The sequence below is a fragment of the Podarcis melisellensis genome, assembly GCF_964234715.1.
Source record: "Podarcis melisellensis genome assembly, chromosome: 8".
In the NCBI taxonomy this organism is placed as follows: domain Eukaryota; kingdom Metazoa; phylum Chordata; class Lepidosauria; order Squamata; family Lacertidae; genus Podarcis; species Podarcis melisellensis.
In genome coordinates, this window is record NC_138540.1 from 6,409,347 (window position 1) to 6,428,799 (window position 19,453).

The window sequence follows — 19,453 nt, forward strand, 5'->3', positions numbered from 1 at the left end:
ATTGGTCCATCCGAGAGCGCCGGGGGGCGCGGCCTCCGCGGGACGTCATCGGGGCGCGACGGATTTGGCGGCGCGGGAGGCGGCGGCCTCTCTGGGAGCTGCGCTTGTCTGTCTGGAGCGGCCGCCGCTACCCTTGAGGGCCGCCATGTCCTTGGCGCCGGTGCTGCGGGCTGGGAGGGCCCGCGCGGGACTCAGCTCGCTCAGGGTGGTGAGTAGGAAGGAAGGGGGGGGAAGGCTTCCCTTGTGGACCCGCCTTTTCCCCTCAGAGGAGCTCAAGGTGTCGCCCGCCCTTGGTTCTCCCTCTCCCACAACAACCCTGTGAGGTGGGCTAGGCTGAGAGGCGGCCTCTGGCCCCCCCCCCAAGGCCCCCCCCCTGCGAGGTGGACGGGGAGGAAGGAAGGCGAGCAGGCCCACCTCGGGCTGGAATTGGGGCCGCATCGCTTTGGGTCAACAGAAACCACTGCAGGAATTAATAATGGACTGAAAGCTGCCCCAGCCCCGCCCCCAATGCTCAATTTTCTTACCTTTTTAAAACAGCGCTTTGCAGATTGCTTGTTTTGCTTACTGTGTTTATATAGCGCCGCAAAGCGGTTTGGGTAAAGGTCATTGCCAAACGCAAGCATCCATCTGGAGAGTTCACAGCAGATGGCAAACATTGTCACCCAAGAGGCATTTTCTGAGGGGGTTTCGGTGTGGAGGGGATTATGTTTTATGTTTCAGGGAAGTAGTACTTTTAGCTAAATGCAGATTTAGGGACTCACTTAATGAGCTTAAGACTCGCGGTTAAACAGTTGCTTAAAAAACACACACACATACAATGGAGTTGTAGGTTTACATAGAAAAGTCATTAAGATGCCTCAGAGAAGGTTGCTAATATTGCAAGAAACCATGCTCTTTAATAATTGTCCTTTTTTAAATATGATATGGAGAGGGGGCAAAGTAGCTGTTGGCTTTGTAACTGATGTGAAATGTGACACTGATCTCTTGCGTGACAGAAACTTGAGATTTCTAGTTGGTACCAATGGTATTGGTTTGAAATATTCATGTCCTGCTTTATCTTGAGATAAAATAAATAATGTTTGCTGTTGTCTGAAGACAGTTTGGGGCCTCTGCAGGTTTCCTTTTCTTCTGCTGACAAGACCCTGATCCTATGTAGCTCCTGTTGAACTTCAGCTAGTTCAGAACGTATCAGAACTTCAGCTATTGAAGAAGACAGATAAGACAGTAGATAGGGGAGAAGGTGGCCTTTAGGGTGTCCAGAATCTATAGAAAATTTTGCCTATTAAGTTGTTGCTGGAAATATTTCAGTCATTGTATGATTGTTTGAATCCATCTTAATTTGTGAATGTGACAATTGGTGATATGCTGGTATTAATGGTGGAATCTACACATATATAAAAACCGTTTTGAAAACGTTTTTTGTAAAGCGTTTTTAGAAATACATTGAATTTTCCATAAGGCTCACCATTGCAATCTTGTGTCACATTGTATATCACACTTAAAACGTTTTGTTTGCAGCTGTATAGCTGAGTCCAATGAAAGGAAGCTCAGTTAAAATTGGGGAGGGTTCTGTTCATTGTAGGGAGCCAGTGTGATATTGTAGTTAGAGTATTGGACTAGGACCTGGGAGGCCAGGGATTAAATCCCCACTCAGCCTCGTAGTTCAGTGGGTGTGACCCTGGGCCTAACCTACCTCATAGGGTTGTTTTACGAATTAAATGAGAAGCAGCAGAGCCATGTATGCCACCTTGAGCTCCTTGAGGGGAAAAGTTGGGATGTAATTGCAATTAATAAACAATAAATAAATAATAGTGTTCTGTAAATAAATAATAGTGCATTTCTGGTGAAACCAGTATAAAGCTATCTAATGATGTCCAATGTTTCTTTTTGAAAAAGTTCTGTCAGAGTTAGGTCAATACTGTAGTCCCCCCCCCAAAAAAAAACCCAACAACAACCACATACACAGTATGGTTTTGTTGCATATAATGTTAATATGGCAGAACATTAAATCCCAAATATAGTTAATTCAATCTGATTTTTCCCTTCTAGGCAAGGCTTCATGTGAGTTCCCGGTGCAGCCTACGGTATAACTGGCTGGCATATTTTTTGGGAGAGAGAACTACTCCAAGGTTGAATGAATACAGCAAAGTCTTCACGGTGGATGGCAATCTACGAAGCGGCAAGGGCAAGCTTGCGCAGCAAGTAGCAGAGAAGCTAGGCATGTACTTCTGTATTGCTGTTGGAACCCACACATAATTTGTAACCTTTTGGGTAGTGGAATGCCCTCCTTGGGGGAGGCTCACCTAGTGCCATTGTTACATATCTTTAGGTGGCAGACAAAAGCATTCCTCTTAAACTAGGTATTTGGCTATTCAAGTGGAGGAGGGAGATATTTTTTTGCCCACCCACCCTGTTTCTATTTAATTTTTGTATCAGAGCTTTGGGTGTGAGTTTCTGTTGCTGTTTCTTTGGGAAGCAGTATAGACTATCTACCGTATTTTTCGCACCATAGGACGCACTTTTTCCCCTCCAAAAATGAAGGGGAAATGTGTGTGCGTCCTATGGTGCGAATGCAGGCTTTCGCTGAAGCCTGGAGAGTGAGAGGGGTCGGTGCGCACCAACCCCTCATGCTCTCCAGGCTTCGCACACCTCTCCGCAAGCAGCAGGAGCCCAGCGCTGGGCTCCCGCTGCTTGCAGAGAGGTGCCTGCATGCCGAAGCCTGGGCGCGCTAAGCTCAGCGCGTCCAGGCTTCGCGGACCTCTCCGCAAGCAGCGGGAGCCCAGCGCTGGGCTCCCGCTGCTTGCGGAGAGGTGCCTGCATGCCGAAGCCTGGGCGCGCTGAGCTCAGCGCGTCCAGGCTTCGCGGACCTCTCCGCAAGCAGCGGGAGCGTTCCCGCTGCTTGCGGAGAGGTGCCTGCATGCCGAAGCCTGGGCGCGCTGAACTCAGCGCGTCCAGGCTTCGCGGACCTCTCCGCAAGCAGCGGGAGCGTTCCCGCTGCTTGCGGAGAGGTGCCTGCATGCCGAAGCCTGGGCGCGCTGAGCTCAGCGCGTCCAGGCTTCGCGGACCTCTCCGCAAGCAGCGGGAGCGCTCCCGCTGCTTGCGGAGAGCTGCCTGTTTGAGGGCTGGGGTCGAGGGAAGCTCTAGCTTCCCCCGCCCCAGCCCCGCACCTGGGGGGGAAATAATTTTTTCCCCTTTATTTCCCCCCCAAAAAACTGGGTGCGCCCTATGGTCCGGTGCGCCCTATGGTGCGAAAAATACGGTATGTATCAATGACAGCCCTCTTCATTCTGGTTGACTTTTGATGGCTCGCTCTGGGTTGGAGGGTTTATTTCATATAGGCCTATTGCACAATTAACAAAACCATAGCAAACTAGTTACAAGTTATATTTTCTGCGTCAAATCTACATACGTTTGGAGACGAAGTGGAACTATTGCATCATTGCATTTATATTCCATCTTTTTCTCAAGGAGCTTAAGGTGCATAGTTCTTCCTCTCTTCATTTCACTCCCACAACAACCCTGTGAGGCAGTACCTGACCTACGTCACCTAGTGAGCTTCATGGCCAAATGGGTATTTGACTCCTGTTCTCCCAGGCCCTAGTCTGATACTCTAACCATTGTACGACACTGCCTGTCTTTGTAAACAACAAACCATCTTTGTTTATAAATGTGTGTCTGTATTTTGGCAAGTGCTGTCTCAGAAGAGATGTTCCCTAATATGTGATGGAGGAGGAGAAATGTCTTGTATGAGAAAGTACCTGTCAGTCCTGTGGAATTTTGGTTGCTTATTTTAAGCATAATTAATAACTTGACGAATCTGTTGTTTATCAAAAACACTTTCTAAATTGACAAAAAAGATTTTTAATCAACTTCTAATAGCCTAAATAATGGGGTCTTAGTGTTATATTACACTTTGATCCATCCTGCTCCCTCAGGACATAAGGTGTATAAAACAAACAAACAAACAAACAAACAAACAGCAGTGGCCATCTGGAGAAGATGGGATTTGAGAAGACTATTTTAAAGACAGAGACCTCCAGTTGTCTTGCATTGGTTCGTTTCTGAAAAGTGGGCTTGGAGTGGAACGTCGTTGAAGAGTTAATGTAATGTAGATAATGTAAAGAAAGCCCTTGCATGTGTATAGAGACGCAATTGAGCTTGTATTCTGGAGTGGCTTAAGATGAACATCAATATCTAGCTTTCCCTTTCCAATCTTTGATTGCTCTTTCCAGGTATGCGATACTTTCCAGAAGCAGATATTCATTATGTGGACAGGGTCACAGGAGATAGAACAATATTGGATTCAAAATTCAGCGGTAATTGTAGCCTGGAGAAATTTTACAGCAGTCCTAAACACCCAGATGGAAACTCATATCGGCTTCAAGCCTGGTTATTCAGTAACCGCCTCCTACAGTATGCTGATGCCCTGGAACACCTGCTGACCACAGGTAATGTAGTTCCTTTTGTTCTTAAATAAGCTTACTAATTTAAATTTGGATTCTGTTTAGAGAAAATGTGGCAAAATAAAAACATAACTGGGAATTCACAGAGCCGCAGCCAGCCATAGTTGGTTCTTCAGTCTTCTTCAACCTGGTGCCCTCCATATGTTTTGGATTGCAAGTCTCATTGGCTGCAGGCTTCCTGGACATTGCGGATACCAGGTTGATGAAGACTAGAATGTTTTGAGAAGCGGTACTTGTGCAATTGCAACTTGCATGATTGAAGACAGGGTGGTTGAAATTTAGCAAATTAAATGCACACATGTTTTTTGGGGGGGTGAAAATGAGCTTTTACACTTTCTACCTTCCTTGCTGGGCTAGGCTTTCTCGGTGTGCTGGCTTTGGAAGCCTGGGGACAGCCCTGTAAGATCTTATGAGAGCTCTGATGGCCCTGCAGAAGCACCCCAGAGCTAACACATTGAGCTGGCCTTGCCTGCTTAAAAGTTCTCTGCCTTGCTTGGTGGGCAAGGCCTGTTTGGTACACATTTCCTGAAGAGTAAATAGGGTGGTTTGAGTACGCACATTTTTGCTAGAACATAATTCCTGTATAAGATCCGATTGTACTGTACTTCTTCAAAGGTATTTTGAACAAATACGATCTGGAGGGTCGAGTGGTTTGCCAAAGCAGAGCACTGCACTTCCTGCCAACTTTAAGATACAACTGCAGGCTCTTCCTGTGATTAGCAGACCTTGAACATGTGGGCTTTAGGATATGGTATCAAGAAATTAATTATTGCATGCATAATACTGCTTTGCAAACTGGGAGAAAATCATAATAAGAAGCAGCGTTGAGGAGCGCAAGCTTTAAATAAAGGTTGCCTAAATAAAAACCTAGCCTCGCTCTAAGCCCAAACTCCATAACTTGTGTGAATAATAGTGGTGGTGTTTCTCATATTGAAGCTGTGATTCTTGTTTAACTTCAGGGCAAGGAGTGGTTCTGGAGCGCTCCCCCTACAGTGACTTTGTGTTCTTGGAGGCGATGTATAAGCAGGGCTACATCCACAAGAGGTGTAAGTCATCGTTTGAATTTTTTTATTAATTTTAAAGATTTATAGCCCGGCCATCATCGGTACTGCTTTGGATTATGGGGGGCGAACAAACAAGGCCCGAATCCTATTGGGAGAAGGTAGGACTGGAACAGGGGAGCCCAACTCTAAGGTCTCTCTTTCCGCTTTCTCCCCAGACCTGAAACTTACCTCCCTCTGCTCTGCCCATGACCACTGTGGTATTTGTGTGTGTGGTTGGCGGGTGGGTTGTGATATAGCATCGTCATGTAAGTAGAAGGAACTTACTGTTGGGTAGGAGTTTCTCCCAACCCTCCCTGGAGATGCAGGGAATTGATCTGGGACTTTTTACTTGCAAGGTAGACACACTATGACCTCTGAGCTAGGCAATGAGGGAGCTCCTTGGCTTGTCCTTGTACAAAGAGTTGCTGTGTTCTTGGTGTGTGCTGATCTAACCACAGAGCTTCCTGGCTCTTGGGTAGGAGAATGAGGGAGTAGATAATTGCAGCAGGAGAAGGGGGCTTGCTGGGTCATCTGCAAGCGATTTTTAATTTTTTGACTCTCCAAAGGTGGTCTCACAGGCACAATGTGATACAGTACACATCTGCTACAGAGTGTTTTGAATAGCTGGTGTAAAGGCATTTTCTCTGCCTGAAACAAGATGTGCCTTTATCTGACGAAAGCATTCTCTTGCTGGCTTTCTTTCTAGGCGTGGAGCACTACGATACAATGAAGGATCTTAGTCTTTCTGATTTCTTGCCACCTCACCTGACCATTTATATTGACGTACCTGTCTCAGAAGTAATGAAAAGGATTGAAGAGAGAGGCAAGGTATGATAGGTTTGGGCAGGCGAATAATACTGTGTTCAATAAATCTGCAGCTTATACACATTTAACTTGTGCACATTCAGCTTTATCACCTTGGCAAAATAACAAATAAAGGAGGTGGGAAGCAAGAGAGTGCACGGGGGGGGGGGGGGAGAGACTTTGGCCATCCCACCGACCATTGAACTCAGTGTGTTTTGACTACATGTAATTTTGGCTTTAGGTGTGACCCCAGGGTTGTAACCCCCACGTGAGTTGCGGGCTTAGTGTATTAGTCTGACAAAGAGTGCTTCTTCTCCAGAAGTGTAGTGCCGGGATTGTTTTTCTACTGACAAATCACTTTAGGGTGTGGAAGACTGTCCTCATAGGAATATATTATGTTTTAACTCTGCGAGTCAGCTTGCTTCCTTGTTTATATAAAGCATTTTTGCCAACCTCTTGAGCTGAAAAGGCTTGCAGTGTGGTTTACAGAAGGCAATAAAACAAGGCAGTCCATGCCTTATAATTAAAACATACAAGGCTAAAGGAAAAGGGGATGAGGAGGGAAGAGCAAACAAGCAAACCCAGATACTGGTTGTTAAAGCTGCATGGTTTCTTCTTACAATGGCCAGGTGGAATGGGAACATTTCAGGGTGGGGGAGAGGAGCTGATCTCAGCTGAGTGGAAGGAATGAGTGGTTCCACTTCCATCTCCTTCTGCTCCAGCAGAGTAGGGAGAACCATGTATGCCACCTTCAGTGCCTTGGAGGAAACGGTGGGGTAGGAAAGGAATAAATAATAATGTTACAGAAGCGTCTTGTGCTGTGACTTTTCGTCCCTCCCCTACTGGTATTACTAAAGGGCAAGAGGGAAAGGCCTTCCTGGACAAGTGCATCTTCTGACTTTGATCAGCACTGCGTTGGTACAAATAATTCTGAAGCCTCTCTGGAAAATCTAGATGTTATAATAAAGGTGATAGTTAAATGACTTCAGCTGGTCAAATGAATAAAGCAGCAGTAGCTTCAGTCACATTGAGTTTGAATGTGTGATTTTTATTTTATTTTAAAGCCGTATGAAAAGAAAGTATCACCTGCGTATCTTCAGAGCATTGAAGATGGCTACAAGAAATCTTTCCTGCCTCAGATAAGGTTAGTACGTGTTAACACGAAACAAGCACTGTTTAGTAAAACTGCTTGTACATCAGCAGCTTTGTGTCATGCTGTTTGTATTCTGGTTTTTAATGTACGACTGGCCTTAGAAATTACAGTGCAAATCTCAGCTTTGCTCTCTGTCAAAGGACTGAAATAAAAGAACTCGATGGTGCTTCCCTCTTGGGTGTTTCCATTCATAGGCTGATCTGTCTTAACCCTCTTGGCTTTTCTTTCTCTGCCTTGTGCCACCCTTTCCAGGTTCACATCTGGCTGCACTCTTTTCGCCCCATTTCAAGTTGCTTCTGGACTTCTACTCCCACATCTTCAGGTGTGGCCTGTCCTGGTTGGTTCTTCATCTTCACACTGCATTTGTTTTTGACCCCTTCTTGTCCTGTCCAAAATCTTCGTTAATTTTGCTTTCCAAACAACTCAATTTACGCATTCTTTTCTGCCACATTAGGGACGCGGCTGGCACTGTGGGTTAAACCATGGAGCCTAGGACTTTCTGATCAGAAGGTTGGCAGTTCAAATCCCTGCAACGGGGTGAGCTCCCGTTGCTTGGTCCCTGCTCCTGCCAACCTAGCAGTTCAAAAGCACGTCAAAGTGCAAGTAGATAAATAGGTACCACTCTGGTGGGAAGATAAAGGACATTTCTGTGCCCTGCTCTGGTTCGCCAGAAGCAGCTTAGTCATGCTGGCCACATGACCCAGAAGCTCCCTCAGCCAATAAAGCGAGATGAGCGCCGCAACCCCAGAGTCGGTCATGACTGGACGTAATGGTCAGGGGTCCTTTTACCTTTACTTCTGCCACATTATTTCAGACACTTCCAGTTTACAGTATATAAATTACCTTTGAAGAGATTAACTTAATTACTTCTTTTTTAAAAATTCTGTTTTGCTGCACCTCTCTTGTTTCTGCTCTGGATCCTCTTAACTCCTGTACTTGCTTAACTTAATCCACCTTTAGCTAATATTTTGTTTCTTGTATGTTTTTAGGCTATCGTTCTGCAAGTTGGAATTTATTTAATAAAACAATTTATATCTCACCCTTCTGTGCTATTGAAAACACTCAAGGCATATTTAGTTCTTCTTGATTCCTGCATTGCAGAGGGTTGGACTAGATGACCCCTGGGTCCCTTCCAACTCTACAATTCTATTTACAAAACAATTGTATTTAAAAATTGGGTATCATAGTTTTTAGGGGGCTAACCAGGTTGGGATAGCTGGGTAGCAGGCTTGTTGGGTTTTGAATGTCTTACGTAGATTTTTCAATTTCGTTGTTCTGTATGGGACAATGACAATAAAGATTATTGTATTGTATCGTATGATTTTGTAGCTTTCCCCTTCCGTATTTATTTATTTATTTACTAATTATAAAAATGTTTATGTACCGCTACGTCATAAAAAAAAAATCGCAGCAGTTAAACATAAAGCCATACAATAAAAGTCATAAAGAAGTTACAAAGAGATATCAGTTAACCATTGTGGAGGATTGTGTTGTTAATTGCCTGCACAGGCATGGCAGAATGGAAAAGTTTTCAACAGGCATTTAAAAGTTGGCACAGAAGGTGCCACTCTCAAGTGGCAGGGCATTCCACAGGATTGGGCCAATGACACTAAAGGCTCGGCTTGTTGTCAAATGAACCTCACCAAAATCTGCGATTACAGCTGTGTCTCTCTGCCGCTGCCGCCCTCCACCCCACCCTCTCCCAAGCATGTTGTCGTTGAAAGGTTGTTGTGTTACCCCAGATATGTCCTGCTGCCCCTCCAGAATCCATTCTCATCTCTCCTGCAGCTCTGGGATATGGCACATTCTGTAGCGACTCCATGACATACATGCAGTATGTGATTTGGGGGTTGCCTCTTGTTTCCCAAGTCCATATAACACTGGTCCTGAAAGATCTTCATTGGCTCCCAGTACGTTTCTGAGCACAATTCAAAGTATTGGTGCTGACCTCTAAAGCCCTAAACAGCCTCGGTCCAGTATGCCTGAAGGAGCGTCTCCACCCCCATCATCCAGCTGAGGTCCAGCGCCGAGGGCCTTCTGGTGGTTCCCTCGCTGCGAGAAGTGAGGTTACAGGGAACCAGGCAGAGGGCCTTCTCAGCAGTGGTGCCTGCCCTGTGGAACACCCTCCCATCAGATGTCAAGGCAATAAACAACTATCTGACTTTTTGAAGACATCTGAAGGCGGCCCTGTTTAGGGAAGTTTTTAATGTCTGACGCTGTATTGTTTTTAACATGCAGTTGGGAGCCGCCCAGAGTGGCTGGGGAAACCCAGCCAGATGGGTGGGGTATAAATAATAAATTATTATTACAATTACTATTATTATTTTCCTCCATATCAAATAAAGTGATTCAATGTTACCTTGTTTCCTTCTAGTGAGACTTCTGAGGTCTTGCAGTATACCACAAGTGAGGCTGAACACGTGGAAAAAGTAAGTTTCCATGAGCTGTCTCTCTCTTTGTGTGACCTCTTTTGCAGGATCCCTTCCATTGCTCTTTGTGTGACCTCTTTTGCAGGATCCCTTCCATTGCTCTCATGGTGGTGGAAACTGCTTGTGTGTTTACTGTCCATCTTTCCAGCTTTGCTTTGTCAGGTTCAGGAAGGATGAAAAAAAGTGGGCATGTTCAGAGAAGTGCAACTAGACTAGCAGAGCATGTTGTTTCCAACACCCCCTATCAGAATTGGTTTTGCCATGGCTAAAAAAGTCACCTCTATTGGTCTGTCACCCCCCCCCCAACCGTATTACCTGGGTTATGAAGATGTTAAAGCAAAGATTATGGGATAATGCACACAGTGACTTGCGATCTCAATCACATGCAGTCTGTAGTCCGCTGGCAGTAGGGGTACAATATGGGCATGTCTTTAAGTTAACATCTTACATTAAAAACCTGACAGTACCAAACTATCGAAGGCTTTTCACCAAAGCCAGACTAAACGTCTTTCCTTCTGCAGTGTTGGATGGCAGGTTGAAAGGAGTTCCCTACCAGGACAAACTTAGCTTGTGTGCTCAAAACATCGATTCCATAAAACATATTTTGTTGCACTGTGCAAAATATGAGCAAGCCAGGGCTGAACTGATACTACCCTTGCTGGTACCTTTCCCGGAAAATCAGAGGCTCACTATGTCAGGTTCCTATTGGAAGACCGGACATATGCTAGAACATTAGCAGTGGCAAAGTTTTTATCGGTGGTTGCAAGAACCAATGATCCCTATATTCTGAACAAAATGCTTGTTTAACCTAGAGGTAGGCTGTATGAATTGTGTATTGCTTTGTAACGATTTGTTGGGTCTCTGGACAGTAAATAAAGATTATTGTTGTTGAATTGGTTTTGAGATGTTTATTGTTTTATCGATCTGTCAGGAATTCTTTAGCTGTGATTCCTGCATTACAGGGGGTTAGATTAGATGACCCTTGGGGTTCCTTCCAGCTCTACAGTTCTATGATTTTAAGAAAAGCAATATGGCTGTCCCTGGAGCAAGGGTTGCATTCAGCTTACAAAAGGCCTTGAATGCTAGGTGTGTTTTATCACACATGCACCTTCACCTCTTCCCCTGGAGTATTGGGGGAGCTGTAGGAAGTAGGTGGCAAGAATTTGTCCCTTCAACTTCCAGTGAGGTTCAGAGGAGGTTCAGAGGAGCGTCCTTTCCCCTGCAAGTGATCAAAGGGAGGGCTCATGGCTGAATGGAAGAACACCACTTTTGCAGGCAGAAGTTCTCAGATGGCCTCCATGGTGATACTGCAGTGGTGTCTATGCTATGAAGTTATTAATATTGTGATTTATTATTTCTCTTTGTGTGTGATGCTGAACTGTTAGCCACTTTGTGTTCCCACTGGGAAGGTAGGCAAATCACAGTACGATCGTGTCTTGTGGTGGGGGCATTACATTCCAGATGCAAAAACGTGTATATCTGAACCACTCCCTTGGAACTGCCCCCTACACAGACCATCCTTACCTTCCAAGCAAGGCAGAGATTTGATTGTACTGTAAACCAAAATGGGGGGGGGGGGTGAGTTACAGGATATTGACTTGCTGGGAACAGGAATTGCTCAGCCTCTTGTTTCCTTTCTAATCACCTTGCCTGAACTCTGCACTTAATGGAGTTCCTTGTTGCAGATTTTAGACCAGGCATCCCCAATCTTCGGCCCTCCAGATGTTTTGGACTACAATTCCCATCATCCCTGACCGCTGGTCCTGCTAGCTAGGGATCATGGGAGTTGTAGGCCAAATCATCTGGAGGGCCGCAGGTTGGGGGTGCCTGTTTTAGACTTCCCACCGCATTTCATTCCAGTTCGTTCTCCAGGTTAAGCTGATTTTTAAAAACCCATTTAACTCCGTACTTTAACGTCTGTGGTGCAGCATATACCCCTTGGTCATCTTGGCCTTGCAGGCTTGTGTTGGCAAAGAAGCTCAGATGTCCTTGTGGAGAGCTGGCTGGTTGCATTGATGCTAATCCTTTTCTCTTGGCAGGTAATAGAAGATATTGAGTACCTGAAGTTCAACAAGGGACCTTGGCCCGAACAGGATGACGTCTCTTTTCATCACTTGAGGGTTCTGTAAGGATGGACTTTCTAACTAGTCTCCTTTCATTCCTTTCATGTTGCATCTCTTTCTACAGAAGCATCTCAGAGCCGCCTCCTGCTGCGGAGTGTGGCACAGCTTTAATGTTTCAGAACTGAATACATACAGCAGTGTTTCCTATATATTGGATTATCTTTTTTCCCCCCAATGCAAAATTACAACAAAAATTACAAACAAAAAATCCAAAAGAAGAAGAAAAAACACAAAACAAAACCACACCCACAAAGAAAACCATGCCATCATAATAATCTTTATGTACATATTGACTTCCTTCCTCTGTTTTGAGACCTCAAAATTTTTAATCTTACTGAATTGTTGTGTCTAATGTAAATTACCTCTATCTTTATACCTTTCGCACCATTTTTCAATTTCTTTAACCCTGCAAAGCTTCGTTCGTTACATACTGATATGCAATTTTTTTTCTTATATTCTTTAACACAGTCCCGTTCTTTTGCTAATTTTTGGTCTGATTGTCCCCTTAAGAATGCTGTGAATCTTGCCAAATTTATATAATCACAAAGTTTAATTTGCCATTCTTTTATTGATGGGATTCCCCCCCCCCCTTTCCAGTTTTTTGCTATGAGCATTGTGGCAGCTGTTGTCGCATAGAGGAGTACTTTCCTTTGATTGCCATGAATTTCGTTTGTAATTATGCCTAAAAGGAATGCCTCTGGTTTTTTACTAAAAGATATTTTAAACATCTTTTTGATTTCTTCATAGATTTCATTCCAAAATTGTTTAATAGGTCGGCATTCCCACCACATGTGAAACATTGTTCCTATTTCTTTCTTGCATCTCCAACAGGTATTTGATTTATAAATTTTTGCCAATTGGATTATCAAGGCATACTCTTGATATATTTTTATTTTTTTATCTAGGATTGAAGTTGGAGGTGCTTCACAGTGGGGATTGCCTTCCCCTCAGGGGGATGCTAACCCTGGTTTTTTTATGCCCTCTGATTAGCAGCCAAGAGCAATGACATACAGAGGTGCAGTGGGCTCTCCTATGGACAGTACAGCTGCATTTCTGTGCCCGAGTTAATGGGACATTCATTTGCTAGGTAGAGATGCCCGCCCTGTGCAGAGGCAAAGCAGAGTAGAGACTCATGCAGAGAGGCAGCAAGCACCCTTTGAAGCCGGTACTTAATTCACGCCGAGGAAAAAGAAAAGCTGTCTCTCTATCCCCCTCTGTGGAACTCTGGCCTGCTTTTGGGTGGGTGGGTGGTAAACTCTGATGTCGATAGATTGAAAGGAGCACCTGTCATTTTTTTCTTGTCCCCCCCCCCCAAGTGTGAATCACAAAAGCTGCTGCCAGTGTTAACTGGCTTTTATCCATAATTTTATTTATACAAGTATTTCTACTTGCCCTTTTGCAAAACAGCAGGGTGGTTCCCTCTTGGAAAACAAGGACTGGCCCACTCTATGGCATTTTCTCATACTATCATCATATCCTCCTGCCTTTCAAAGTTCTTCGGAAATGTCAGCTGGATCCAAAGGTGTCATGTATCCTTAAAAGGGGGAAATGGCAGAAAACGAAACTAGCCCATTCTGTTCCTATAGAGTCCCCTTTCCTCAAATTGATTTCATGGTTTGTTTGTTTTTTAAGGGAAAGATTTGTTATCATTTTGATAAGAGTGTCTCCAGGGTACTTTTTGGGCAGGAAGGTGGGAGATAAGCATCTCAACTCCATATATAGCCTCATTTGAATGTGTGCCACACCGGTCTGACAGGTCAGGGAACTTCGGCCACAAAGTTATTATTTTCCCTTTCCGCCTGCATGTCACCTGCCTTCCTTCGGAAAAGAACATTCACAGAATCATAGAACTGTGGAGTTGGAAGGGATCCAATGTGTCATCTGGCCCAACCCCCTGCAATGCAGGAATCACAGCTAACTTAGGAGCACCTGTCGTTTTTTTCTTGCTCCCCCCCCCCAGTGTAAATCACAAAAGCTGCTGCCTTTTCAGTAAGCATAACCAAGTTGCTGTTGTTATTTTTTGCATGTTAGGGCACAGGACAAGTACACTGTGATCCTTCCTACAACTCTCCCTTTCTACATACCTGAAATCACAGTGGGAGGCCTCGATGCTGACAAAGCGTTTCACGAATACAAGGAGGTGAGAGGAGAACATTCAGTGGTGGTACAGTAAAATGTAATTTTGGAAGGTGGCAGAAGAGGAACTCCCAAGAGACATCCTGCATATTTAAGGTTTAAGGTCCAGCAGGCTGGTACTTTTTGATGGTGATGGGCTGTGAACCTTCATCTTGTCAGTGTTCTTTTGGTTTCATGCTCAGATACTTCAGGTGCCTTGTATATACCACCCGTCTTTTTCACTTTAGCAATTTTTAAAATGAGGTTATTTGATCCTCAAACAGCTCACCTTTTAGATCTGTAGTCTGAGAGAGGTGGTATTTTGTACACAAAAAAATGTAAAAGTGGTATAATACCGGCAAAAACAGAGTGGCTTGCCAAATTATTGGAGTATTTCAATATATCCAAAGCAATGGGAGAAATCAGAAGGATCTCAAAAGAGAAGATAGACAAGGGCTGGAAGGTGTTTAAAGGATATTTGCAAAATCATATTGAAAAATGTGATTTTTAGAATAAACAAGTTCCGTTATAAATACTGAAATACTAAATAAGATGGATAACAATGTATAACAGAAAAAGAAGTAGAAAGCTGGTTTAGAAGTGTATGAAAGAAAGTAATAGAAGTGGAAAGAAATTGCAATTGAATAGTTTGGAGGTCTAACACAAGGGTGGGTGAGGGACGGTGGTGGGAAAAGTATGTGTGGGATTGAGTGTGGGTATGTATGAATATTTTTAAGGATTATATAAAAGGTATGTTTGTATATTCGTAATATGTATTAATGTTGAATTATTTTAATAGAATAAATGTAAAAATTACTTTTTAAAAATGTACACTGTTATAAAAAAATAACTTGTGCCCAATCCCCCCCCCACAAGAATTCTGAAACTTGCAGTTTTCTTAAAAAAGAATTCTCTGGAGATCTGCAGCTGCAGTTCTTCATACAGCACTAAAACTTTGGCTCTCCCGCAGGAGGCAGTGATGGCCACCAACTTAGATGGTTTTAAAAGAGGATTAGAGAATTTCCTGAAGGAGAGGGCTGTTGATGGCTTACTAGCTATACTCTGCCTCGGCAGTCAGAGACAACAATGCTTCTGAATGCCAGTTGCTGGAAACCACAGGAGGAGAGAGGGCTTTCATTCTCTGATCCTGCTTGCAGGCTTCCCATAGAGGGATCTGGCTGGCCACTGTGAAAACAGGAAGCTGGACTAGATGGGCCATTGGCTTGATCCAGTAGCCAGGCTCTTCTAATGTTCTTATGAGAGAACCAGAGAGGAGAGGGAATGGCTATCAGTCCATTATAAGTTTGCGGGGTCAGTGTTTTCCACAGCCTGCTAAAAAAAACCTATGTTGAAAAACTGTTCAGTTCTGGTTGCCATCCCCCAAAGGGCTCAGAAAGGGCAACCAAAATATCATGAAGCTGGAAGAGCTCCCTATGAAGGATGGCTACCACCTCATGCCCACATGGTCAGGCTTTTTTCAAGGAGAAAGGAACATTTTATTATGACAACACACTTAAGAGAGTGTGTGTGTGTGTGTGTGTGTGTGTGTGTGTGTGTGTGTGTTGAGAACATGGCAAGAGGTGTATAAAACCATGCATAGTATAGAGAAAGTGGAATGAGAGCAGCTTTCTCTGCCTCTCATATAATGCTAGAACCTAATGGGGTCACAAGGGACGCGGGTGGCACTGTGGGTTAAACCCCAGAGCCTAAGACTTGCCGATCAGAAGGTTGGCGGTTCGAATCCCCGTGACAGGGTGAGCTCCCGTTGCTCGGTCCCTGCTCCTGCCCACCTAGCAGTTTGCAAGCACATCAAAGTGCAAGTAGATAAATAGGTACCGCTCCGGTGGGAAGGTAAACGGCATTTCCGTGCGCTGCTCTGGTTCGCCAGAAGCGGCTTAGTCATGCTGGCCACATGACCCGGAAGCTGTACGCCGGCTCCCTCGGCCAGTAAAGCGAGATGAGCGCCGCAACCCCAGAGTCGGCCGCGACTGGACCTAAATGGTCTGGGGTCCCTTTACCTTAATGGGGTCATGCGGTGAAGCTAAACATTGGAGAAGCCGAAGGAAGGACTTTTTTATGTTGTGCTGCCGCCGTGGAATTGGCTCTCATAAGATGTGGCAGCCACCGCCTTTGAAAAGGGAATTGTTTATGGCTATGAGCCACAGCGACAATATTCTTCTCCCTGTTTTCCTGGAGTCGTTATGCGTCTGAATGTCACTTGTCGGGAATCTAAAGTTAGGGAGAGAACTGCTGTGGCACTCAGGTCTGCCTTCTCATAGCCATCTGGCTAGACACAGTGGGAACAGGATGCTTTGGCCTGATCCAGCAGGCCTGCTCTTATATTTTCAGGGGAGTGATGTGAAGAGTGAAGCTGTGCCCTTATCCTCATTGATCTTCTGTGCTTTCTACTGCAGCTTCCTGGACGTAAATACGAACAAGGCTACAACGCTGAGGCTGGCGACAAATGGATCTGGCTGAAATAACGGGTTGGTGGAGCTCCTGCTATCAGCCTGCCTTTTGTGGGTGATGCCTGAAGCTGGACCGACACGACCAGGTCATTGTCGAATGACCTTGAAAAGAACGAAGTCTAAATCGGCTTCCATGCAAAGTAATTCTCAGCTGAAACCCATTAGGAAGACTGATAAGTGATTGGCATGGCAGGTAGGCATGGCCCTGGGAATGTGGTCTTATCATCACAATGGTGGCTGGTCCAGGAGCTTGGCTGGATTTGGATGAAATAAAACCCTTTACTCGTGCTATTTTCTTAGTGAGCATTTTTCTTCGCACAGCACATAGTTAAACGATGGGAACTCGCTCCCGCAGGAAGCGGTGTTGGCTGCCAACTTGGAAGGCTTTAAACGAGAATTAGACACATTCACGGAGCAGAGGGCTATCGACGGCAGCCAGCCACAATGGCTATGCTCTGCCTGCGTAGTCGGAGGCAGCAATGCTTCTGAATTCCAGCTGGTGGAAACCACAGTGGGGGGAAATGTGCAGTTACCTGAAGGCCCAGTCTGGCTCAGAGGAAGAATAATGTGCGGTCTCAGAGTAGATTGCTAGATTTCTCTTCTAGTGCCTGTTGTCTGTCGTCTTAGAAGTGGCTGGGCAGTGTCTCCCCCCCTTTTTTTTTTAAGGAGGAATTTGCCAGGGAGGGCTTGAGTTCCCTCTATCCTCATCCAAACGTGAAAGCAAACTCCAGAGCTCTTTCTCCTGCATTGGTTACTTCCAGACTGGAACGCTGCAATGCCCTCTGTGTGAGGCTTCCCTTGCGCTTGATTTGGAAGCTGTAGTTAGTGCAGAATGCTGCAGCACGATTGCTGACAGAGTGAGGCCTTGTCAGCATAGAACACCTTTGCTCAGAGATTTGCATTACTTGCAAGATCACCTTAGCACATAGACACCCACTCGATTGCTTCGTTTGACAGAACTGGCACTGTTACGTGTTCCATATAATACTCATTTCGTATTTGTAAGAAATTGATTTTTTTAGTGTGGCAGCGGCTACACTCTGGGATTCCCTGCCATTTGATATCAGATAGGCGCGTCCACTATACTCTTTCTGGTTCTGTGCCCAGAAGATTTTTGTTTAGACAAGGCTACCCAGACATGTAGAATATTGCTATATTTTTTAATCTGTTCTCAGTTTATCGTTTTGCTTTAGGGTTTTTACTAGTAATTTTATTGTTTTATTCTGTTTGTAAATTGCTTTGAGGTTTTGTTTTGTTTTTAATGATCAAACGGTGCATAGATTTTATGAAATAATAAACAGAGGAGAGGCTAGAAAGGATTTAACAGTGTGGTGCAGCTCATACATCAGTCCTGACAAACAAATAACAAAGCAAGGACAAGACCTTTTTGAATAAAGCCACTTCACATTTAATTAAAAGGGGGTGGGGGTTAGAGAGGAAATCATTTTCACACAGATTCTGACATCAGCCAAAGTGGGTGGTGGAATAGGGGTAGGCCGCTCTTCGCACTAGGAGGTCCTTATTTATAGATATGCTCACAGAATAGCAGTGAAAAGCAAGTAGAGGCCGGTGACTTCTAATAAATTACATTCTTTACATTTGCACAAAGTGGAGTGGCCAGGAGGGAGGAAATGGAAGGGGGGGCAGCATGGCAGGGGCTGTGTGGAGGGAAAAGGTGTGAGCTGAACACTGGGCTCCTGAGCCAGGAAAGGCAGTTTCTCCCACAGCCCTGGGGAATGGCTCATTGGGCAGTCTTGGTGGCTGGATTTCAGGGCCAGGGTGCTGTCCTGCTGCTTCCCAGATATTTGGGGCTCCCCAAATATCTGGGAAGAGATATTGGTTGGTGAGAGCTGCCACCAAATTAATTGGAAGGTGCCAGGTGGAGGGAAAGCACCTCTCTCATCATCTTCCTGACTCAAAAGAGAGACTTGCTTGGGCCTAGACTTCTACTGCTGCTGCTTTGATCCACCCCACCAAGGGCAGCGAACCCTTCCAGGCTCTTCTGCTCTCCCTCCCACAATGCAATGGCAGCACCCTTACTAGACTGAAAAGTGCCAGGACAGCATTGTGGGTGGGAGGTTTTTGCTGGTGCAGTGCAGGACCCCTTAAGTGAGACAGGTAGGCCCGGCGCTGGTCTGGATTGGGGAATGTTCCTTGGAAGTGTGACTTGAAGCACCCCTCTCCTCCTTGGCAAACTCTTCCCCCTCTTTAAATAGCCTGATGAAAAGTACCACTAGACTGCAGTAATTTTACCAGTCAGTGAGAAGCCACCACTTAAGGGCTGGTAGATTTTGTGGAGGAAGGTGCTCATTGGGACACTGCCCCCTCTTGCTTTAGGGGGGTGTGTGTGTGTGTGAGAGAGAGAGAGATATCTTTTCTGCCCCAGCAGAAACCAACCCTGCAACTCGCTGCTGATGTCTAGCAGCCTGTGCAACATTGGTTTGTGTTCCTAAAATCATGCAATCTGGAAGGTGCCCAAAGGATCACCCAGTCCAACTGTGCTGACTTGTGGGCCCTGGTATTTCAACAGGCATGGGTGCTTGTGTATTGCACACAACCACTTGTGTGCTCCCTGGGGCAGGGGGAGTGTGATTGTGATGGGCAAAAAGGAGCCTTGGCCTCCAGGAGGAGGAGATGGGGGTGGGTAGGTGCTTCTCATCTCTTGGTGAGCAGAAATGTGTGGCAGTGTAGAGACAGCCTAGTCTCCTCCTGTCCTGGCTCTCTGCTGTCGCTGCTCAGTCTGGGTTGAGACTGACGGTTGTTTGGCTCATAAAGAAAGAAAGCCTGTCTTGGTAAGGAAAGCGACAGAGCAGCCTGGATCTTGCCTGTGAAGTAGTTGCACTCCCAAAGTGATC

The 19,453-nt window shown here is 45.3% G+C and overlaps 1 protein-coding gene across 1 annotated transcript; it reads left to right on the plus strand.

The window, feature by feature from the left end:
* Positions 1 to 49: 49 nt before the first annotated feature.
* NDUFA10 (NADH:ubiquinone oxidoreductase subunit A10) lies at positions 50 to 16,889 on the plus strand. Its single transcript, XM_081923007.1, has 10 exons — positions 50 to 208; positions 2,050 to 2,218; positions 4,233 to 4,448; positions 5,423 to 5,509; positions 6,213 to 6,334; positions 7,375 to 7,454; positions 9,838 to 9,892; positions 11,932 to 12,017; positions 14,047 to 14,155; positions 16,545 to 16,889. The coding sequence occupies exons 1-10, from the start codon at positions 146 to 148 to the stop codon at positions 16,611 to 16,613; spliced, it is 1,056 nt and encodes a 351-aa protein (XP_081779133.1). The 5' UTR covers positions 50 to 145; the 3' UTR covers positions 16,614 to 16,889.
* Positions 16,890 to 19,453: the final 2,564 nt, after the last annotated feature.

Coding starts and splice junctions, on each gene's coding strand:
- NDUFA10 (XM_081923007.1), top strand. CDS start 146: ATGTCCTTGGCGCCGGTGCTGCGGGCTGGGAGGGCCCGCGCGGGACTC. Junction 2,219..4,232: donor GCAAGTAGCAGAGAAGCTAG/GCATGTACTTCT, acceptor TGCTCTTTCCAG/GTATGCGATACTTTCCAGAA. Junction 6,335..7,374: donor GGATTGAAGAGAGAGGCAAG/GTATGATAGGTT, acceptor TTTATTTTAAAG/CCGTATGAAAAGAAAGTATC.